Below are 24316 nucleotides of genomic sequence, written 5' to 3'. Positions count from 1 at the left end.
CAACATTATACTTCATTAATGCATTGTTTATGTCACAATTGAGAGTTAGTTCAATCACTACAATTAACAGCAATATATACATTAATAAATGTTTTTTTTTTAAATTAATATACAATATATATATTTACTGAAAACAAGAAAGACGCACAACCCGGAATTTATTACTTTGTTTACATGATGCAAATACAAATCAACTCGGCGACTATTTGAGACCAGCAAGTATTGAATGTTTTACGGTAATCTACCCTTATTCTTGTGGCCAGAAGAGTGAGTTGAAAATCATTGCTTTGTGCACAACTGTCCCTGTGTTTGGCATCAGCACAGCTGTGAGATGTAAACCTCAGTCTCTGCTCTGTGAACCAGCAGACTGATCATTTTGCAGACTGACTCACAGCTCTATACTGTGCTTCAAGTTACTTACATCTTTTCACCTGTGTCATAGATGTAAATTAAATTAAATTAATTATTTGTAATGCCAGAGAAAAGTCCTGATAAGGTGAATTATTAAATTAGTTCTCTGACAATCCCGGGGTCTGTTTTTGGTGGATGGTAAGACTAGCTCAGTGCTTTTCTGTGTTTTTGTGTTTCATGTATAAGGAGAGCCCTGTGAAATTCATAGGGGACCTGGACCATGTGAGCCACCTGCATTTCAGCTTGAAACCTCAAGCTTGTGGATCAAGCCAATCCAACTAGACAGATCTGATAAATAGTTAACTGATGAATACAATGGCTGTTAGCTAATTATAGAATATAAATCTGTTGACATTTTGTAGTAAAGGTATTTCTTTCAGCACACTGACTGTAGGCCATAACCATCCTTCACTAGGAGGTGTTTGATCATCAGCCAGTAGCTAAGGACTTGAGTCTTTTATTATTCTTTAGTGTCCATGGAGATCCCCGATGGGCAGCGCGAGGTTCCAGCTGAGGTGCAGGCAGGGTCGGGGGGTTGTAGTCGTGTGGCAGCATGTGTGATCAGAGCTGAAGCTCACTGAGAGTGAAGGTTTCTGTGTGCAGTTAGATGTTCAGCTCTGCTTGTGGGGCCCACTGATTTTCCCTCTCTGTGGGATGTGCTCTTACGCCGCAGCTTTGGGATTCAGCATGATGGGAACGGCAATGACTGTGAGCCGATTGGGAAAAGACCTTTCATCATGTCTCCACAGCTCCTGTACGGCACCTCGCCCCCCAGCTGGTCTCGCTGCAGCCAGCAGTACATCACCCGCTTCCTCGAGTGAGTCCCCCAAGCACCGCCGCCACCCCCTCCTTCTCTCCCTTTCTCTCTCTCACGTCTCTCCCTGCCTCTCTCTCCCCTTCCTCTTTCTCTACATTCATATGTTTGTTGAAATGATTGTCTGACAAGACCCATCTTAAAACAAAACCTTCAGAATAAAAACACAGTGTTTCAGTGATAGAGCAGATTATGTGCTTTGAAGAAATGTTGCATTTTGGACAGCCAACCATGAGCCGCTGTAGGCTGAGGTATTGTTTAATTTGTTTCATGAGCAACTCACAGCCAGGAGAGCTGGGGTGGAGCTACAATACTGCCTGTCCGAAGGATTGACAAAAGCTCTGTCTCTTTGCTGATTGTTTTTTTCAAAGAGAAAACAAACATTTCCAAGAGTTGTTTGTGCCTTCCAAAACAGAAGAACTTGCTTCATAGCAGAGCTCTGTTGTCACTGGATTTCACATCAATTGTCCGTCATCGGTTATAAGCAGATAACTTCATTGGCAGCGTGCAGAATTACTTTGTTTTGAAATGTTCTGCAAATAAATAACAGGCAGCTTAGACTGTTAATTGAAGTAGAAGGATTTCTGCAAAGTACATTATCCTTGTTTTGTTATTGTTGCTGTTATTATTTTATGCAATTTAGTATTTGTGCCGTAAAGGATAAGAGAAAATGAACAGGTGCATTATAAGCTGTTGATGTTTGTATGAGGATGGAGGATTCTGAGGGGTTACAGATTTTGGTAACAACACCACACAGTTGAAGGGCAATGTGTTTGCTAAGGTGCAGCTAAATGGGAAGATCTAGAAATCTCAAGTTTCCTTTGGCCTGACTGATGTGAAGCTCTGGGACATTTTGTCAGCTAAATAACTTGAAATAACAAGTCAGTGCATGTTCTGCTGAAATTTGGAAACTGCAGTTTCGCTACCAGATATGCATGGCCAGCTCACCCACCCCCGACCCCTAACTGAGTCCTCTCCCATTAATGGAAATCTCTGGAACTGTGATGGTGTGAAGGTTTGTTGACAGTGAGATGGTTTCGAGTCTTGCCTCAGATTCGCTTCAGTGTATGAGTTTAAACTTTACCATATGGATCAAATTAAACATTGGCTCATTGCTACAAGACACCCTGCGTCAATGACAAGCGAGGCCCCCAGGTCATCTCCCGGGAGCCCAGGGGACTGCAGACCACAGCAACTGATATCCAATAATTCAATGAAGGTGCTGTGATTCCCCCATGCATCACAGCCGCTCCTTACTGCTCTTGAAGAGGTCTCTGTATTGACTGAAGCTGGTGCAAAACTACACGTTGTCATGCAAGTAACCCAGTAAAGCATAGAGAGTATTACAGTTACTTCAAGGTAAAGCAGAATCATTGGGAATAAGTAAGAATGTCAGTGTGGGGCCGGGCTGTGAGACAAGCCTGGGAACCTTATGCATTTCCTTGGTCTGGGAACATTTGGAGCGTCCTCTTTCCAGCTGGCAGCAGCTGCAGGCACTCCTCACCTCACACTCTCACACCACTCCCCCACTCGACACACCACTGAGGGAAGAAACCCTGCAATGAGCCCAGCTGTGTGATAACAAACCAGAAAGGACCATTGTGTAAAATATAACACTGTAAGCCATCGGTGGTAAATCTTTGCAGTTTATCGTTTCCATGTCCTGAGGTGTTCTGTAGAGATCAGGTCTCAGGCGGTGCGGTGTGGTAGCTGTGCTGAGCTCACATGTGCTGACGGGGTTCCCTGTGCTGTCTAGACAGGCTGTGTTTGACTATAAACAAAACCTGCTATTTGCATAACTAAAATAACATGAACCTGATTTTAAAACTCCATGCATCTAAAAGACAATTGTTCAGTATTATATGTTGAAATAACCAAATTTCTGTGTGGATTATATGAAGTACTACATAACTTCAAATATATATATATATATTTGTATTTTGGTATTGTTCTTAGGATTATTTTGTTTTATGTGGTAAATTCGAAAGACTAAAAAAAACTAAAAACAATCGTACATAAATACCCACAAACCTTTTAACAGTCCTATGGGTTTGTAGGGAAGCTGGAGTCGTGGAAATGTACCTATTCTGCTTTTTCGTTCTCTGCTTTTGGATTTTTACGACCTCATTAGAGCACATGTTTCGTGAATGCCAGGGTCAGTGATGTGTATGAGGTTCTATGGTAGACTGAAAGCATCAGTCTCCTAATGATTAGGATTAGGTGTATTTTTGTGTGGTTTAGGTTATTTATACACTCAGAAAAGGGTTATAAATTCTGTCACCACTGACAAGAAAACATTGCTGTCTGGAAAACAGTGGAGCAGGCATTTGACACCATTCTTTTAAAAAACAGCTTTTGACAAGCGAATCAAAAGTATTTTAATACAGAAAAATTCAGAAGTCTCTTCAATTTCCATCCTACTGTTTAGTCTTAAATTGCAGTCTGGAGTGTGGCAGTGCTGGGGAGGACCTAGATTCTCGGTCTTTCCAACTCCTGTCTGGCTGGTCTGGGCCACTCACACTTGAGAAGAAAAATATGAACTTTCCTAAAGACAGACAGGACTCTGCATTAAACGCAACAGCCGGGAGTAGCCCTCACTGGCAGGCAGGCTGTGGACCAGGTTTGCGTAGGAACAGTAGCTATGTGGAGACTTTGGTCACAACCAAGACCTGCACAATAGTTGGTTGCAGCTTTTGCTTGCTGGCCTGCATAAAAAATACCTCAGAACCAAAGGGTATGTGATCTCCTGCTGTGATAGGACAGTGATGTCTGCTTCAGAAAATTGTCAACCAAGTCGGTACTGTTCCAAGCTGTTTCTCTGTCTCACCTTTCATCCATATAATATGATTGCTTGTGATAGGTTAGATACTCCCAGTTTCAACCAAATGTAGTGTCCCCTCCCAAGCAAAATGTCCATGAATACAAGATTAATATATTTATTTATGAGCAATGGGTAGCTCTTCCATTGCATGCATTGATTTAAATATCTGGAGCTGATAATCAACCTGAATCCTGAGACTCTTTGGATAGTGGAGACAAGATCCACTACACACTGCACTGGAGCACAGCAATGTGCCACTATAGGACAGTAACAATCTACCTACAGAGTCATTTAACTTTCATCCTGAAAGACTCACACGACACCTTAACAGCTTTCTGAGCTAAGCTAAGTCTTAGCACAGTGTTGTTTTAAAATGGTGTGGTTTTTATTTTGCAGTTCCTTACTCTGAGGCCTAAATTTGAAAGGGTTCCCTGGCCAGGTGACTACAGGACAACCTGCAGTGTTTTTACACCATTAACAGTAATCCATCAGTGGGGAAATACAGCCCTGATAACACACATTCAGCTCTGGAAAGATTAGGTTTTGTGCCATTGTCTTGGGACTCATTTAATGAAAAGCAAACTTAATTCATGATTCCTTAGGTATGTGTAAGGATCCACCTCTCCCACTCAGTGTTTGACATGGAAACTCTTGTTAGTGCATGCAGTGTTTTCTTCTGCTCAGTGAAGCCTGCTATCTGTTCTTTTGAGTTTTTCCAAAGCATAATTAAATAGATAGTAGATGTATGCCGAGAGCAATGGGGCAGACCCTTCCTGCAGTGGAGCTGTTCATGCAGAGGAAGCAGGGGATTGATCTCTGATATTCTGTGATGCCCTGCAAATCTGTGACTCATTACCACCACCACTATAACCTCTTTAGCAAGAGCAGCATTCAGCTGGAAACATAAACAAAAAGAGATTTCATAAGTATAGTGCTCAGTGCTCATCTCCATGACTTCTTATTACATTAACGAGCCAACTGCATGGCAGATTGTTTACTGCTCCACAGTAGAGCAATGCCCAAGCCAGCCCTGGGATCAGTTCTCCGTGATCTTTGTTTCTAGACTTGAGTCTCAGGCTCATGCCTTTATCCTTTTGAAGGTTCTAGTTGATTGTTTCATAACCCTTTCATCTTGCCAACAGGGCTGTGCATTTCTACACAATGTTTTTAAATTTCCACCTAATTCCCTATGCTTATGCAAAGCCAGATAACATTATGTGCTGTAGTTAGATGTCTCTTTAAGGCAGATGTGTCATCTGGAACCTTAATCCATTTTCCTTAGGGGAACACTAGGTTTCAATGAGTAAGAAGCATGTCAGACTTTAATGTGAAGGACGGTTTCATCTGTGGATGAGGAGTGACTGTAAATAACTGGCAGAATGGCCGAAATAGAGGACCAGAGTGTGCTGGGCGATGTTCATTTGGATGTATTGTCCCAGCAGGTTCTTTGACAGGATCTCAATGCATAGTCTGGAGTCACGCTCAGTGCAGCTCACAGAAGGGCTGGTGTTTTTTTTGCGCTGCCAGAAGGCTTTTCTTGTCGAGGGCTCAGAAGAAATGTGTTATAATGCACTGATTACTAAGCAACTTACTGCGGTATGTGAAGCAGAATACAAAAAAGACAAGGAAACGACAGCTTGCCAACTGGAGTTAAGGAAGAATAATGCTTTTAACTTTCTTCAATAATCCCAGGAATTAACTTTATGTATCTAAATACATTACTTCACACAAGTTCTTTATTTAGAGTGAACCTTAGTTTTCCTCCACAAAACACAGCATTTCAGGCCTATACTGTCAGCCTCACACTCTATATTACACATACTTGAACATATATATATATATATATATATATATATATATATATATATATATATATATATTCTGTTTAATGTTCTTAAATTAATTCCAATTCTGCCGTGAAAAAGTAAATCCAGTTTTAGGCAGTGCGACACTGTTGAGGCCATTGCATGAGCTACTTTTTTCCTGAACTCTGCCAGTCACAACACCCTGCATCAGATGTCCAGTAGGACAGAGAGGTCTTACCTTGTTTTATACAAAGCACGGCTCTGACCATGTTTTTATACGTTCAAACATTTTCTTTAAAGATCACAGGCTTTTAATGATATCTAAACCACCTATTCACTTGATGAAAGTTTTGTTTTGTTTTATTGAACGTATCCTTTTCTGTACATGGTGTTTAGCACTGTGCCAAAGCACGGCTTGAGTACGGAACTATGCTGGAGAAGAAGTTGGGATGCCATTCACTACCACCTTCCTAAAGCACCTTTTTATGCACATTGCATGAGAACTAAAAATACAGCAAGAATGAAAAATAAATTAATATAAGGACACACAAGAGAAGACAATACTGGGTTCTGCAGAAATTAATAATCTTCTAACTAAAATGAGAGGGAATGTAATTTTGCGGTGTGGGTTTGATAATTCTTGCAGTGCCTGAGCAACTAATAACACCTGGAATGCCCTGAAGGAAGAACACTGTGTTTAGAAATTCGTTTTGCTCTTGCATGGCAGAGCCCAGCGCCTCGGCTGATTGGAAGGGTGATTCACTGCGCTGTTTGGCTGAGGTGCCAAGGATGAGTGGGGGTGTGCCCATGCTGCTGCCTCGCTACACTGCCATCAGTGTTATTACACCTCTGCAAAGACTGTAAGGAACCTGTGCCCAGGAGAATCAAATCTGTATTGACTTGTAATTAAACACTTCTGAATTCTGGCAGGGCTACAGGCGGGTAGAGAGTGCTGCTACTATTGCGCCATGTGCTCCCAGTTGCAGTGTGCAGGGTCCGCAGTGCTGCCTGTCTCATGTTGCTGTTGTTTTTTCCCACAGTCGGGGCTGGGGCCTGTGTCTGGATGACCCCCCAGTCCGGGATGAGCTGGAGATGGCGACAGTGCCCCCTGGAGTCCTGTACAGCGCTGCACACCAGTGCCGCCTGCAGTATGGCTCTGGTTCCCTCTTCTGTGACGACATGGACGTAAGAATCTCCTCTTTCCACGCTGCTTCCACTTCCCCTCTGTACTTCACACTTCAGCACAATTCAGCACCTCCTACCCACCGGGTCCCTGTTCTGACCCACCCCTCACATCTCCTACCATTAACACTGACGTTTTCTGCACATACACATATATACACACACACTGTCTTCGGGTTTATTGGCAGCAGACCTCATCCCTCAAATGCATAGTCACAGGAACTTGTCTAAATGGCATCATTTTTCTAGCCCACTGAAGATTTAGAGGAACGTCAGTGGGTTGTTATACGATATATGACCCTGTTAAGCTTTATTCCTGCTGGAAGCATTGAAACTGATCTCATTCTGTAGCTGTGCAGTATATGAGATGTTAGCTGTATAAACTGTTCATATGGGCTTGTAGTTATTCTGGCTCTGAAGTGTGTGCAGCCCATATGTGCAGAGTTTATATAGAGCATTGTTGCCTTCACTTGCTGTGGATCTGTCAGGATTTGCAGCAGTTTTGAATGCCATAGAAAAAAGGCTATGCAAAGACCAGACCACACAGAAACAACAGGGTTTGTTGGTCTATAAATTCCCTGGCTGTGCTCAGCTGGACTGTAATTTAAGACTGTGATTCAGAGACACTGGGAAGAAATTCATTGCATAATGTAATGTGAGGTATTCTTTGTGACTGCTACAGATGGTTCTACATTTCTCGTGCGTGGTTTTTGTGTGCGGTTTCTCCATTCATGTCAAGGCCAGAGTTGCATGAAGAAAATAATTTAAATTCAGGAACTAAAGTTTTCCCTTTTCTTTTTTTTATTTGGAGGCTGTAGCTTTCACATACTTTGCTGTGTGGTGGCCCAACTGGTTTGAATCACATACCAGCAGTTTTGGAGATTCATACACTGCATCAGAGAAAATAACAGTGCAGTTACTCTCTGACAGTGATAAAACTGTATATAATCTCATATTAGCTACTGCTATTGAATAACATCAGTTTTTGGATCTGATTTATAGTATCTTAAGTGTTCAAATTAATCTAATTGAATGGAGCCACTAATGACTTCAGCTCATTGTAAGGTTACATATGTGTTTATGCTGTGATTTTGAAACATCCTTTTCCTGTGTCAATGCACTACTGCTGGAATGTATGTTTTCCAGCTGTTCTTTGAATGCTTTGTTCTTTGATAATTTGTAGGCAGTATTCATTGCGAACACCTTGGAGCAGCTCTGAGAAACACAGGCATGCTGGTCAGGCTGCTAAGGCATCAGGAGGAGGCTGTAACTGTGATTACAAAGGGCATCTGCTTTTCCAGACTTCCTGAACATGTCACTTTGAGTCTGTCTTACTTTGTAACATATTGTGGCTCTGCAGCAACAGACACAACTTGAGCATTTGTCACAGCCAGATGGACCTTTCTGATTCCATGTTTGATCTTAAATGAATAGCTCCCCTTCAGCAGCTGAAATGTCACAGAGAGCTGGACTGTCTGTAAAATGGCAGCAGGCAGCGCTGACTGCAGCAAAGTGATGAGGAGCTCACTATTTACAGTGGGTGACTCGTCCCATTTAAACCTTCGCCCTGTGCAGCAAACGCAGTCTAACATGGCCATCACAAAGCTTTAGCCAGCTGCTGCTGTTTTCACTACTGTTGATTACATTTTGGAGATGTGAGAGCAGTTGTTTGTGACCTGCACCTGTGTTAAGCTATAATCAGAAATGAATAATAATTAACAAGAGCCATGCACTGTGCTCTTCATGGTCCAAGATTCCCTGAGGGGAAGAACACAATATAATTATTACTGGTTAAGCATTATCTCCCACAGAGCAAATTAATCCAAGCAGAAGGCAGATTTCAACACTTGGCTTTAGAAGCGAGCCCTGGCCCCAGCCTTTATGCTGGCCGGAGAGGAGGAAGTCAAGTGTGCTCAGTGTGGCACCCTGTCTGGATTAAAGAAACCTGGCAAACTCTCAGATCTTCCGCTCTGGATAAAATGCCCATTCACTTATTTCCCTGCGGTGCTGGGAGATTGGCCACAGGGCGGAATAAGGGCCAGTTACTCCAGTCACAGAGCAGATGGCTGCTGAGCTTCCCCATAGGGGAGACAGTTCCAGGGGAGGAGAAGTGAGACCCCCATGCTGACGAGGGGCACCACAAACACTAAGGAAATCATAGGAGTAGGAGGTGCAGCTCTGTGGGGGAGAATCAGCTTCCACTTCCTTACTCCTAAAATGTCCTTAATATTTGTTTTAATTGTAAGGATGCACTTTCTAAAGAATAACACAGGATAGATGCTAAATGTTTTGCAGAGCCAATCAAGCTGTATCTGGTTATAAGTTCAGTACTGTAAGCAGTAATATTACGAATACCTGCTATAAACTGTAATACAAGAAGCCATACTTTTTAAATAACATATGACCATAATTAGGGGCTATTCTATTTATGCTATAAATATTTGAAATAATAACATATATCGGGCAGGGTTCTGTGATGTCAAACACCAGCTACATTCGACCTTCATGCTGGTTCTTGCCGGTTCTCTTTGACAAAGCCTTGTTATCTCATGTGAAGACATCAGGATTGCTGTATAAGAGTGACTTGATTTTCTGAGCTCATGCCCGTTTGACTTTCACGCCCATTCTGCCCAGTGTATTAAAAAAACATATTACGCAACATCTGGTGTTCTCAAAGTAAAGTGACCTGAGAGCGGTGAGCAAAAGTCACTCGGCAGATATCATTAAATATTTACTTATTTTTCACAGTAGTGCTGCATAGTATACTTTTTAATTATTTTATGAAACTGTGATTAATAATAAAATTCAGCTGTCTTTTTCAATTATGTTCTTTTTGACTTTAGTTACAGTTGAATATAGGCATTGGATCTGGAATAAATTATTTTTTAATTTAATGCTTTAGTTTGACTTCACAAAATTTCAATTTAAACCATAAAATAATGTTGTTTAGCATTACTTTTTGTAATTTGATTGCCTCGTCACCATAAACAAGAAAAAATATGAATGATATGAAAGTTATAAAAATGTATTTTTACACCACCTAATATATCATGAGTTAATCTGACTGGATGCACCTCTTCAGGCTGACAGCATAGAGAGCAGATAAAGTAAAATACTGTTTATTGGGTTGAGTATTTTACATTTCTTAAAATAAAACAATTCCAATTTTAATACTTATGATTAAAATCATTTAAAATATCAATCATTAAAATCACTTAAAAATTTTTAAAATCTTTGTGATTTTAACTAAAACAATTAACTTTAAAATAATCGTGCTCAAATCAAATAAACAAAACGTGATAAAAGCAAAAAATTGCACACCAACAAAAGAGTCAGATACATTGAAAATAACTGAAAATGCATTCAACAAATTAAAAAAACAATTAAAAAGGAAAAAATAAAAAACAAACAAAAAAAGTCCAATGCATTTTAAATTAAACCCAAAACGGTCAATGTATCTGACAACAAAATATAACAAAACTATACCTAAAAAACCCTAAACAATGTGATTTAAAAACAACTAAATCTTTAAAAACAATTAAGATTCGTTATTTAAAATCTTCTTTTAAAAACAATCATTCATAAAATCTTTAAAAGATCTTTAAAAGATCTTGGACTCGGGCTCCAGCAGGGGGAACTAACCGTCCCCGGAGGTGGGTCCCATCACGGGATCCTGAGCTCCCCCAGATCTTGTATGCGCCAGTTCTTAAAGGCTTCCTCCTTGCCCCTCTGATGGACCTCCAGATTGACGTAGTCTTTCACAAACACCATGCCCCTCCGCGCGATGACGATCGGGTCCAGCTCCTGCTTATTGAACAAACAGATGTTCCGTCCCTCCCACAGTGCCTGCTTCACTGCGCAGACGACACGCCACCAGCACCTCAAGGTAGATGTAGAGATTCCCTTGGCTGGACCGTATAGGATCTGCTGGGCGGTCGCCCGCGCAGGAACGGCGAACCTGTGGAGGAACGGAGAAAACAGGAGCCAGACCCTGTGGGCGGAGGGGCACTCACTAAAGATGTGAGCCTCCGTCTCCTTCCCCAAGCAACCCTTATAGGGGCAGGTGTCATAAGGAGCTATGCCCCTTCTGTGCATAAACACTCGGGTGGGGAGACACCGACTCACAGCCATCCAGGAGACATCTTTCTGCGTGTTCGTGAGGCAAACGTGCGTAGCGTTAGCCCAGAGAGCAGATAAAGCTTCAAAGCATTAATGTATACCGGGTCCTAACTATCATGCGTGTCATTCGTGCACTGCGGAGGGGGTAACTGTGTACCCTCTCCTCTGTGGGGTAAGGGCTGAGGGTCAGCGTGTGTAACTCCTTCCCTGACTGGGCCATTGTCTCTCTAACAGGATGTCTGCAGCACCCTGTGGTGCACTGTGGGAAACACTTGTCACTCCAAACTGGATGGTGCGGCGGATGGAACCAAGTGTGGCCTGAATAAGGTAACTAGCCGTGGTCCAACTCTCGCTGTCTGAGCCGCCTGGCTGCTCCAGAGAGAGTATGCCTGTGTGTGGCCCTGGGCTGCAGCAGTGCAGTGAGGACAGGGGTGAGTTGCTCTGATGTTCTGTCTCCCCGCAGTGGTGCTTTGGAGGGGAGTGCGTGAGAGTGGGCTATCGTCCCGAGAGTGTGAACGGCGGCTGGGCATCCTGGAGCACCTGGGCCAGCTGCACCCGTACCTGCGGGGCCGGGGTCCAGAGTGCGGAGAGGGAGTGCAGCAACCCTGTGTAAGTGTCCTCTGAGTGTCTCCTGTACTGTATTCATAACACATATTCACCTAACATGCAGTTGTCATGTTATGCCATTCTTGTTGGGACCAATTCATATTTAAAGATGCACAGAGCTTTATACAAATTGTTTAACAAAAAAAATTAAAAACAAAACTCTAGGGTTTACATACTCAGTACTTTGCGTGAACTCATGTGGAGCTAGCAAAGGAGAGAGTACTCACCTCATAATTATACTGGATTGTATTTCTGCTAGAAACATACAAGCAGCAAAACGGGACTGGGTGAATAATTAGCTTTATGTAGGTTAATCAAACTGAGGTTAAAAGGTGAGACACTTTAAAGAATCCAGAAATCTGTATGAGCAGGAATACTCAATGAGGTTGAGTCTAATTGACCTGCAGTTTTAATTTTAGCATTGTCAGTGTACGTCTGCTAGCACACAGTCTCATAAAGCTGGACCATGAAAACCAAGAGAAAACATAACCCAAAGTGTTACCCAACCCAACACCTAAAGATAAATAAGCCAGTGAGTGATGCAGAATGTGAGGACCGCTGTCCGGTGGGACAGTGTTCCTCGTCACGGTGCTGCAGGGAAGATTTGCACAGCACTCTGTGCCCAATGCACAGATTCATATGTACACTCACTCCTCCCTTAATTTTTAAAAAGAAGAATTATACAAATATTAAATAATTAGTCTGGGGTTGTTTTCCAGCCTAGAGCAGCAAGTACGAGTCTGCCGTTGCATTTTTTAAATTCCCTGGTTGTGCATTGCAATGTTACTATTTGTATTAGACAGAAATGACTGAAAGAAAACAAAATACATGCTGGTTATGCCGAAGAGGAATTTTGAGTGACTATTCTTAGTTTTAAAGTTCCGCTGTTCAAAGCAGACACGATTTAACCGCTCCTGTTAAATGACTACCTGCCATAACTCTCTGGGAAAATGTAAGATAGACCTGAAATTTACATCCCTGGTCATTTTGAAAAATTGAATGTTTGTTTGCGGTGTGCCTAGACTGCATAGGGGCTTAAAGAAATCCTCCACATGCTCTGAATTTCAATGGGGCTGTGGGCACGGAGCCAGATCGCTCTACATTCACTCCAGTGCCCAGGGCTCTGCAACAAAACTGCTGCTCTAAAGAGGCGACTTCACCCCCAATCAGGATCGGCCCGCCCACACCACACCACCCCGCGCTGGCATTCTCTCACACATAGTTTGCTAATTTCTGCAGTCCACATTAAGAAAGATTCATTTTGATTTTTACATTTTTTATTATCTTAATAAATGTATAATTTATTTCTTTAATCAGAGATGTAGGTCTTCGTTGTAATGGTTTTCCCGTGGGAAAGAGCCAGCTTCACACAGATTTCCCAAGTGTGGTTTCAGAGTTCTAGTACGAACTCAGACTTCCAGATAGAAGAGTGCATTGTTGTGTAGGAAGTAGAAATTGCGTCGTTTTATTACATCATCTGCTTTGTTTCATATTGAAATGTGTGTGCACGGCTGATGGGATGTGACAAGGTCGGATGGTGAAGGAGTGTTCTCAGAGAGCCTCGTGACCTTCTCTGCATTTTCCTTTCAAAAGCGATTATTGTTCTCCCAGCACCTGGATGTATCCTGTCTCTTCTCATATTTACTACAGTCACACGTCGGTAATGATGATACCCGAGACCCTTTCTATAACAGCATCTGAAATTGATTTGAAAGCTCTTTGTTAGAGGTGCCAATTACTGTCTTCACTGGAGATCACTATCACTATGATTGTTTTGCAATGACTAGGTTTAACAGATACCAATATCTGATGTAAGATACAATAAAATATACTTTAGTTGATTGCGGGCAGCTGACAAGACTTTGATCTGGAAGACAAATAAAAATAAAGAAACCTGTCTGGGTGTGAGACTCTGTGACACCCATCCTACAGTCTAATTGAAGGAAATGTTCTGAGGCTCCAACTTTCCTTGACCTCAGCGAGCCGACTTCTTCATGAAAGCAGATTACTCTAATTGATAGGGTCCTTTCTTCTGACTTTAGCAGGCCTCATTTATATGAAGGGAAAATGGTGCAGTGTTGTACAGTACCTTTCACATAAAAACTGTGGAGCCAGTGACTCCATTGGGGTGGGATGGTCAGGTCAGCCATTTGATAGCACCAGTTAATATTGTATCTTTTGAACCTGCACTGAAGATATGAGTCAGTTCAGATGCATTTTCCAGCTGTTCCATGGAGAAAAAGGGTGGGGTTTGGAGTAGAGTAAAGCTCTTGAATTGTGTAGATGAGTTTCTCCCTGGATGTACAACTGTTTTCAGTTCTGGTAGAAAGTGCAGGTGGAAAATGTTCTTGGATTCAGAAATCAGTATCCAGTACACCACTGCCTGGCCTTGCTGAGCTGTGTAGGTTTAGATCAGGGAACTTCAGTTAATACCCTAATACAGCCTTCCAGCAGTAACCATTTCCTAAAATAACTGAAGAAACTAAAGTTCAAATCAGGAGCTTTAAACACAGACTTGAGAAATTACTGAAGTTGTCCCCCTGTGCTCTTTCATAAGTCTAACTCATGCCCTGACAAGCTGTGTAGTATCCCTCAGGAACATCATGCTATATATATCATGATTTGGTGTGTGTGTCTGTGAACATTAAATTGTGTATATATATGCAAATTAAGGGACAATTTCTCCCATGTTCCCAGTCCAAAACACGGTGGAAGGTACTGTCTGGGGGAGCGGCGGAGGTACCGGGTGTGTAACACTGAGCCCTGTCTCACAGACCAGCCTTCCTTCAGACACGCCCAGTGCAGCCATTTCAACACTATGCCCTATAAAGGCAAGCTGTACACCTGGGTCCCAGTCAACAACAGAGGTAAGCCCAGATATCAGTCATGCTTGGATAAGTAAAGCAATTTCTCCCCCTTTTGTTGTTGTTATTTTTACTCCTAATACATTTTGTTTTGCATGTTAAAGCTATGATTTAGTGTTACTTCAATAAGATCAATCTGGAAAATAGCATGCAGTCGCTTTATCCACCTCCTCTGTAAGAGTTGCCTTCACAGAGATGTGGTGTGAGTGCTAGTTTATGCTTGTCGTGATGTGTCTGGGACAGAAGTGTGCAGTTCATGCTCAGTGTTGAGGGATTCTCTGGCATTGTGTCTCTGGCCAGTCCACCCCTGTGAGCTGCACTGCCGGCCGTTGGATGAGTATTTCTCAGAGAAGTTGCTGGATGCGGCCATTGACGGGACACGGTGCTTTGAGGGAACCTCCAGCCGTGACATTTGTGTCAATGGCATCTGCAAGGTAACAGTGACATCATCAGCCTCCTTTAATACACCCCATCAACAATCCATCGAGCTAACAAGGGTTCATCGGCCTGTAATGAAATACATTGTTACACTGATTTTTATTTCTTGGAGAGATAAAGGAGCACATGGCTTTTTTGCAAGGCTTTTCCAGACAACACTGTTGCAAAGAGAAACCTTCCTGAAACAGCTGGCACAGCGTCAAAAAGATGACTGTTGTTGATGGACTTGTATATCTGTGAGATTGTTTTCTTAAACTATGTTTACTTCTCAGTATCCAGAAGGACTGGTTGACTTCTAAGAAAACACTGTCTGCTTGTCTGGTTTGTCAGATGCAGAGCATGTAGCATTTGGCTGCGTGCTATGGATGTAGTTTAAGTTTTACAGGGGGATGGGGGGTTATTTATGTTTTTCTCCCCTGTGTTTTACAGAATTACATGTATTTTTGTATGAAAAATCTTTAAATATTTAGTCTGTGCAGTGTCTCTTTAAATATGTATGTATTTTGCATCATAATCTTTGTTTCTTCAGGTTGATTTCCATTTTAATGAATATAGGGTAAAGGCCAAATACTGCCAGAGTGGTCACTTCCTGGACAAAGCAGAATAAATAAAAAAATGGAAGCCAAAAACAGTAACAGTGGCTTTCTGCACTATAGTTTATATAATGTTGCATCATTGCATCTGCTCCCTATGCATTACTATACAGCAGGATGTACTAATGCAGCTTTAATTTCTAAAGAACTCCCCATGTCCGCCCTGACCTGGGAGAGCTGTTTTATTGTGTGTAGTATTTTACATTACATAAAAAAAACAATTCAATTTTTAATACTTATGATTAAAAACTTTTAAAATCAATTCTTAAAATCACTTAAAATTTTTAAAATCTTTGTGATTTAACGAAAAACAAAATAATTAACTTCAAATAAACAAGTGCACAAAACAAAAAAACAAGCGTGATTAAAGCAAAAACTGCTACCAACATAAAAGTCAAATACATTGAAAATAACTGAAAATGCATTGGACAAAATAACCTGGGACCTGGGAGAGCTGTGTTGCATCCCATTCATTCTGGGAATAAGAGTAATGACTCTGAGGGCCGTGCTGTGTTCCAGAACGTGGGCTGTGATTACGAGATCGACTCCAACGCCGTGGAGGACCGCTGTGGGGTTTGCCATGGGAACGGCTCCACCTGTGAGACGGTGAAGAAGACGTTTGAGGAGAGCGAGGGGCTGGGTACGGTGCAACACTGTGATAGCACACACGGGACCCATCAGTGTTAGTCGTAAGGGGTATCCTGCACCCATGGACTCGTGTGCACAGGAGAGGGGAGGATAGCTGAGCTGGCCAGAGTTGCAACAGGGTATCATAGAGCAGAATGAAAGAGCTTCCACACTACAGCAGGGCATCAAGGGTCAGCACAGCATTTGAGAATCCTCCCTGTGATGTTTCACTCTTTCATATTTATAGTGGTCTTGCAGCATGCCTTTTTGATTCAAAGTGTAAGGCTTTCAGCAGCTCATTTTTATGCTTTGAGATAGATGCAAGCTATGAAAAGTTTATCACTTTTTATGTAATCTCTTTTGAAGCTCTGAAACCACAGTAATACTGAAAAAAATGAAGTGTTATTGAGAATTCTGGCTCTCCAATCTGATTAACATACAAGCAATCTCTTGTTGGTCATTCATGTACATGTAAGTGTGTCCTCTAGAGTAATATTTGAAACCTCTGTTTCTCTCTAAAGCTATATACATATCCCTCCTAATCTCCTAAGTACACAATACATTAAATAACAAATAACAGCCCGTATAATAACAATAATGCTTTTTAATGGTATTAACAGTATTTTTCACTTTCACTCTTTATCTCCATCTAGATATGTGAATTATTGTCTGATTTCTACACTAATCTCTCCCTCCTTTTCCCTCTGCCCCTCTCTCTGTCTCTTTTCTCTCCCCCTCTCAGGCTATGTGGATATCGGGCTGATCCCTGAGGGAGCGCGGGACATCCTGATCCAGGAGGTGGAGGAGGCTGGGAACTTCTTAGCTCTGCGTAGCAGCGACCGGGACAGGTACTTCCTGAATGGGGACTGGACCATCCAGTGGAACGGAGACTACAAGGCTGCCGGCACCACGTTCACCTACGAGCGCACGGGCAACCTGGAGAACCTGACATCCCCGGGGCCCACGCTGGAGCCGGTTTGGATACAGGTAGGCGTCTGGTTAAGGCAGATGGATTGGGCAATGTAGAACATATTGGAAAACATTAAAACTCTGGATAGTTTTCTTTTTCTTTTCATCTGTTGCTAGAGTGAGTGTGCAGGGTCTGTGTGCATGTCTGTCCTTGAATCCCCTTTGTTTATGGGCAATATTGTTAAATTGTTTTCCATTCAGACCTCATTCTTGATAGACAGGTTGTGGGCTGAACTCTGATAAATAATCATTTGATCGACAATTTAACCAAAGCAGGGATTTTTGTTTCTTTCTTTAGTTGTCTTTTGAAGAGACATAATATGTGTGAAATGGAAAGTACGGTATATGCAATGAAGAGAAAAAAAAAACACCCATGTTGTGATATTGCAAAAAAATTACATCTGACTGATAAAGACTTGAAAAAGCATCAGAGCTGGAGCAGTGTGCAAAGTGGTGCACCCTGTGGAGCCCAGCAGCAGCCTTTGAGTTTCAGTATTTTAAAGAAATGGCCTTAGAGAAGCAGTTTCTCTCCCGCGTTAACGGCATCTCTGAAAGAACTGACTCCCGGTGACAGTTTGCTGGTTAAATCTATTTTAAAACTGAAATGTGGCTCCTGTGGATTGCATCATCTGCACTGCAATTCATTTTTCTACAGCCAACAATCCCTCCTTTTTTATCCAATGTTTATTTAAATAGTATGTGATTCTGCTTTATTACCTTGTTTAAGCCTGATTTATTCCTAAGAATCCTAAATCCCAGCTGCTGGTTTGAATTTGAGTTAGCAGTTGAGTCTGCTTGTGCCAGTCTCTTTTGACAGGACAGCTGTTTATCTCCTCTGATGCTGAAACTGTTAAAAACTCATCCTGAAGCAGATTTGCTGCTGGACATTTTTGGCTGGCTGTGTTTGAGAACTTAATCTTGTCTGATTAGGTACACCCAGACTTTCCACTGGGGGAAAGAAGAATGGAAAAATATTGTCAAAGCCTGCCCAACCCTTCCATTTTTAATTATGAAGCACATGCTGAGAATGTGTGACACTGTGTTTTTAATTTAGTGTTCTCAGGGCAGGCAACATGGAAGCCGCAGTAACTTCAGCAATGATCTGGAGAACGCAGAGATTAAGCTCTTCTTCCGACAATGACTCTTGGCAAGCAGCCGCTCGTGAAAGTGGGCGTGTTGAACTGAGTGCTGCAGCTGCTATCCCCTCACTTCAATCTGAAGCGTGTTTGTTCTTCGGTGCATAGGCCTGAGAGGGCAGGGGCTGGGGGAGGGGAGAGTCCAGGCTGACCCAGGTGTCATTTGTAGACTGGAGCACAGTGGGTGTGTGAAGTGAACACAACTCTGCTCCCATGCGTGCTGCTGCAGAACAGTAACCTCCTCAGACTGTGTGCCATGTCCACAGCACTTCACCATGATTACAACATTTGATTAACTCATCACAACTTCTAGTGATAGAAAATAGATCAGATAGTCACCTATTAAATATATATGTATCTTCTTATGAAAGCTGAAGAGATTTGTTTGCAGTGTGAGTTGTTGATACCTGTGTTCCAGGCTGAGATCTCACGGCCTGTTATTACAGACCCCGGGCAGTCATGTGTGGGGCTGAGGAATGCTATCTCAGGCAGGGAATGTTATCGGCCATCACTCAGCGCAGTCTCCTTTGCCCTGCACCCCCACACTGGGTCATTCACTGCTCGTCAGCTCCTCCCCTGATGCGTGGGGCTTTGATGTAATTCAGGACAGAATCCAGATGCCTCTCTCCATGCTCCTGTGTGGAGTCCAGGCGTCAGCTCATTCTTCTCAGTCTTGTGAATGGATACAGAAACCTCCTGCATTACAATGAGCAGCCTTGACAACACAGAGATAATACGACTGTGACACAATGAAAAGCACAAAACAGAGCAGACACCAACACATCTGCCTCTGCTAGCTGGTGCGGAAACACAGTTTTATTTTGCAAGCAAGAGAACTGGGGGGGAAATAGGCAATTCCGCTATATCTGGGGGAGTGCTCCTTTTAGTATGGCAGTGTGTGTATGTGAGATCATACTTTGAAAACCAAGTCTCAGTCTAGAAGCAACACTCTCTGTTTCAGAAGTTTGCCTTTTAATGTAGTTTCACAAACTCCTACTGAAGAGAAGCAGTGTGGCCTGCCTTGTGCCATACTGGGTGAGTGCTGTGCTTTGCCCCAGGCCCTGTCCTGATGGTATCAGTGTGTGCTGTTCACCCCTCCCCCGATGGGCTCATCTCGTCCTCATGTCAAACACACTGGGGTGGCCGGATACCGTGCTATGCAATGGAAAACTACAGCAGGAAAGTGCGAGCCATGTTGTATCTGAGGAAAACTTACACCTTACACATTTTCTCAATGTAACCTCTCAGCCTGGACAAGGGTGTCTGCTAATAAATAAATAATAGTAACTCAGAATGGCAGAAATGCTTTGAGATAAGGTCCTATCCTCTGCCCTGCAGTTTATACATTTATGGAATGAACTAAACTAAACATTAACAAGAAAATGTTATAATATAATATGTAATGATGCTTCCCTGATATTTATTTTAATACTCATGATAAACAGAAGAGAGAATTGTATTCGGGTTAGTGATGGTGTTTACCAAAAAGATCATCTCAAATGCAGAGCTGGTTATCTGTAATAGAGAATACTACCCAAAGTCTGGGAGGTTGAACAGGAATCTCTTGTTTTCTTAAAAAAAATGTCTTTTCCACTGTATATGAGGGTCTTTATACAAGCAAGGAGGGCTGCTTGATTGACACTTCAGTGGGCAATTGGCAGCTTTGTTATACAAAATGCGTTCACCGAGGTCACATGGTAACAATATAGGCCCCTCCTCCTTTGGGTAGAAATCTCGACTTGATAGATAACTCCAGTTACTTGCTTGGGGTTGTGGTTGAGAAGGCTGAACTAGTTTAAGTGAAAATGCAAAACAAAACATAAAAACAATTGTCAAATTCTTTACAGGTGGAACTAATCTACAGAATCTGACCATTCAACAGCTGTCACACGGAAGCAAGAATGTAAAAATAATCCCAGTGAGGGGCAAAGAAAACTAAAGTTTTTAACTAAAACATTTCTGTATGTTTCAGTTGTAAACTACAGCACGCCAAATAAGAGTCTAGATCTCCTGGGGGACTTTTATATGAATTGTTTTATAAAGTAAGCTCCTCTGCTCTTGCGCTGCAGTGTCTACAGCCTGAAAATTGCTCTTCAGCAGTGTGATGATCAATTCCACGCACTGCAGTGTCCCAGTTGGGCGGCCTGATGCTCAGGAGCCAGGGGACCCTCTGGCCTTAGCATTCCTCAGCACGCTATCTTGAACCTAGCAGCTCGGCTTGACACCTGTCTTTCAGCTGAACGAGCTTTCAGCCCCTCACCCAGAGAGAATGACCTGGCTGTGGAAAAACTCCGGGAGCTCTGTCCTGGCCGTACAATATGGTCAAGCGTGTAACCCAGTGGCTTTGAACCCCTGTTACTCTCAGCGTCCGCAAGAGGATGTGAATGTTGTCTGGCTCTGCACTACATGGTTCCCACATGGCTCTCCTGCCTCTCTGTGGGATATTGCACAGCCCCCGTCTGAGAACAAACATCCTCCCGAGAAATCCCAGCCAGCAAGGAGACAGCTTGGCCAGGATCCTCCCTTGCAGATAACCCCAGCAGAGACCAGCAGAGGACTGGAGTTCATTACAGCTACTATTCTTATCCAACAACAAAACAAACTTCCCCGCTGACTGTAAATCCTGAATTTGTAACACTTTTTTTTAAATCCTCTAATTTCTTAATTTTTCTCACTCATCCTCTTCCTATCTTCTTCTTCTTATATCTCTCTTCCTGTTGATGCTGCAGTTGTCTGTTTTTGAAGCAGGTTCTCTGAAGTCTGAGTCTGTTTGATTGACATCTGTTCCCCAGTCTAACCATTTAATTGAGCTATGGAGCTAAAATGAGAGGACTGTGTTGAAGAGCTGATTAAATAAAATTGAAAAGCTTAATGTTGATAACCTGACAAATTGGAATGGCTGGTGGGTTATCCCAACCTCAGGGACACATAGAGTCATGGCAGAGCACATCCTTCAGGGCACATGAGTGAAGGCCGATCAAAAATATATGGTATTGTGTGTGTCTATGTGTGTCTGTTTGGTTCTCTGGATGATGTTGTTGGTCTCTGTGTTCCAGCTGCTGTTCCAGGAGAAAAATCCAGGAGTGCGCTACGAGTACACCATCCAGCGCGAGCCCCACAGCGACATTGACCTGCCACCCCCAGGCTTCCTGTGGCAGTACGGCGCTTGGACAGAGTGCAGTGCCACCTGCGGGACTGGTAAGGCAGTGCACCCTCACGGCTGTGAGAAGTCATGGCAGTATGGCAGCGTGGTCTCAGATCTCAGAGCCAGAGAGGCAGTTTGGTCTCAGGTGTGAGAGTGAGTGAGCCAGTTTGGTCTCAGAGTCAGTGAGGCAGTGTGGTCTCAGGTGTGAGAGTCAGTGAGGCACTGTGGTCTCAGGTCTCAGAGTCAGTGAGGCAGTGTGATCTCAGAGTCAGTGAGGCACTGTGGTCTCAGGTCTCAGAGTCAGTGAGGCAGTGTGATCTCAGAGTCAGTGAGGCACTGTGGTCTCAGGTCTCAGAGTCAGTGAGGCACAGCAGACATTTTGATATAAAACAAAACAAATATTCAAACAAAAATGTTTTTCATAATATAAATATTGTTTTGTTTATTTTAGTTTTTCCGTAACTCTTGAGCATTTGAAAAATAAAATCCTCAACAAAAAGCATTTGAAGGGAGATAAACTCCCCTGAGATATTTAGCTTAAACCAGAATTGTTACATTTCTTGTGTGTTCATAATAATAACATTATCAATTTTACTCATTTACAAAAATATCTGTTATTATTATTGATTTTATTATTATTATTATTATTATTATTATTATTATTATTAATAATAATAATAATAATAATAATAATAATAATAATAATAATAATAATAATAATATAGATATTTTTGTAAATGAGTAAAATTGATCTGATGTGGTCTGGGGAGTCTTGGTCAGACAGTGCTGTGTATGTAAAGATGCATATAGAGATCATATAGGTTTCCAGCGCTATGCATTGTAGTTTTTAGTGTATTTGTTTCACTCCTGAAGATAGAGCTTGAGAGACCAGCAGTTAAAATACCTGCAGCCACCAGTGGGCATGTTTAAACGGATTCAGAGTCATGTGCTGTTTGATCATCAAATGTTTCACACTTCCACACTGAAACCGTGAAAATGTGTTGCTAACAATTTCTTGTCATATTTTTCATTTGCTCTTTGATCCTTTCACTGTGGTACTGTTGAGCTGATTTAGTATCCAAGGGCTTCTCAGAGCTATTCCTGCTCAAAAATTTAAATTAATGATAAAACATCCTAGTTTTGTTTTAGGAAAATCTGTGTTGCACTGAAATATAGATAGTGTAATGATTTGCTGGGCCAGAGGGAGCTGTAATTACTAAAAATACCAAATGAAAATAACATTACCTTATATCTTTCTCCCTTTTACATGTCCTATATTTAATTTCTGTTAAGGCTAATTTTTCATGGGGATGTTGAGACATTTAAAATGAAGAAATCTACTTTCTTCTGCTTGCTTTTTCATTACATGAGCAACTTTAGCAATTATGGTGCAAGTATTAGGTAAAACATTACAATCTGTCATTAATTAATTTGTAACATGTCTCAGTGCAAAAGAATGTGGGGCAAGACACAATTTTGCCATGGAATTAAACAAATTCTCACATATCTCAAAAATATAAAAACTAAGCCATGTTCCTCGTATATATATATATATATATATATATATATATATATATATATATATATATATATATATATATATATATATATATAGGTTTATATTTTTTTGGTTTAATACTTTCTCACTCTCAGGCAAGACTCCTTTATTAAAAAAGTATTTAAGACTAACACAAAGAGAGTTATTTTAAATTGCTCATTAAGCTGTCATAACCCAGACAGAAAATATACATTTTAAGGATCCCAATACAATTTGAAGTCAGCATGCAGAATCATGCATGTGAAGTTTGAAACTAGTAGTTTTGCAGAATGCAGTATTTGTCTGTCAGAGCAAGACTTCAGCAACGTTACTGAGGCACCTTACTTTAAAATAATCTGAGGAGTGGCTTGCATACTTTTCTACGGCACAATGGAAAGAGTCCTAGACAAGGGGTCAGTTCTTTCAATAACATGCTGCAGTTAGTGGGTCACATGCAAGTCAGGATATAAAACATTAGGTGTCTAGTGACACTGTAGGATAATGCTCATATACAGGGCTTGAAAAACAATAACACTTTCACTACGTTTTGCTGTCCAGTCACACAAGAAATTCATGAAATAGAAATTCAAAGCCTAGATCTATTACATCAAATGTGAATGTATGAATAATTATCCAAATTAAATGCAATTTAAAAAATCAAAGCCAGTGACATTAGACAGTTTAGCCATGACTGTTTAATTCAATTTGTTTAATCAGAGCAGTGAATAACAAGATAAGTCTGCACTGAGAGATATCTTTCCTTATTTACTGCAGTGGATGCTTGGGGTGATGGATTTTATATAAAAAATTAGATTGGAAAGCCAGGGATTGTGAACAGAGAGTGGTGTCTGTCCTTAGTAGCCTGGCTGAACAGTGATTTGTAAACAGAAGGTCAGTGTTGTGCATGAACAGATTGGGCAGCTGCTTCACTGAAGGTGCTGCTGGAGAGAAGGCATCTGTGTGACAGCTCTGCCATTCTGATACTGATTAGCTTTATCACTGTTTTGTGTGTCCGGGCATATCTTCCTTTAACAGAAATATTATAGCATTAGAGTCGTATTTATTTGTATGTTTTGTGTCTTCATCTTTATATATTCATGGTATTTTATTTACAATTGGAAAGGCTCTCCTCTATTGCTAGGAAAATATAAATAACACATGCATCAATAAACCATATGATGTTTCACACAGTGTGTTAGAGCCCCCCTTTTGCTAGTAAGTTGCAGACCAGGGGTTGGGGGGGTGGGGG

General features: G+C 41.7%; 1 protein-coding gene across 1 annotated transcript in view; it reads left to right on the top strand.

The window, feature by feature from the left end:
• The window catches only part of adamts7 (a disintegrin-like and metallopeptidase (reprolysin type) with thrombospondin type 1 motif, 7), a 56949-nt gene that overhangs the window by 12831 nt on the left and 19802 nt on the right, over positions 1 to 24316 (top strand). Inside the window, exons 8-16 of the mRNA XM_066701175.1 lie at positions 1085 to 1228; positions 6892 to 7036; positions 11387 to 11479; positions 11616 to 11761; positions 14456 to 14625; positions 14923 to 15056; positions 16173 to 16293; positions 17023 to 17267; positions 21442 to 21583. Coding sequence (XP_066557272.1) covers positions 1085 to 1228; positions 6892 to 7036; positions 11387 to 11479; positions 11616 to 11761; positions 14456 to 14625; positions 14923 to 15056; positions 16173 to 16293; positions 17023 to 17267; positions 21442 to 21583 — 1340 coding nt within the window. The remainder of the gene's footprint in view (positions 1 to 1084; positions 1229 to 6891; positions 7037 to 11386; positions 11480 to 11615; positions 11762 to 14455; positions 14626 to 14922; positions 15057 to 16172; positions 16294 to 17022; positions 17268 to 21441; positions 21584 to 24316) is intronic.

The sequence above is a fragment of the Amia ocellicauda genome, chromosome 4, assembly GCF_036373705.1.
Source record: "Amia ocellicauda isolate fAmiCal2 chromosome 4, fAmiCal2.hap1, whole genome shotgun sequence".
Taxonomy (NCBI): Eukaryota; Metazoa; Chordata; class Actinopteri; order Amiiformes; family Amiidae; genus Amia; species Amia ocellicauda.
The sequence above is the reverse complement of the archived record's forward strand: the minus strand, read 5'-3'. Positions and strand labels throughout refer to the sequence as shown.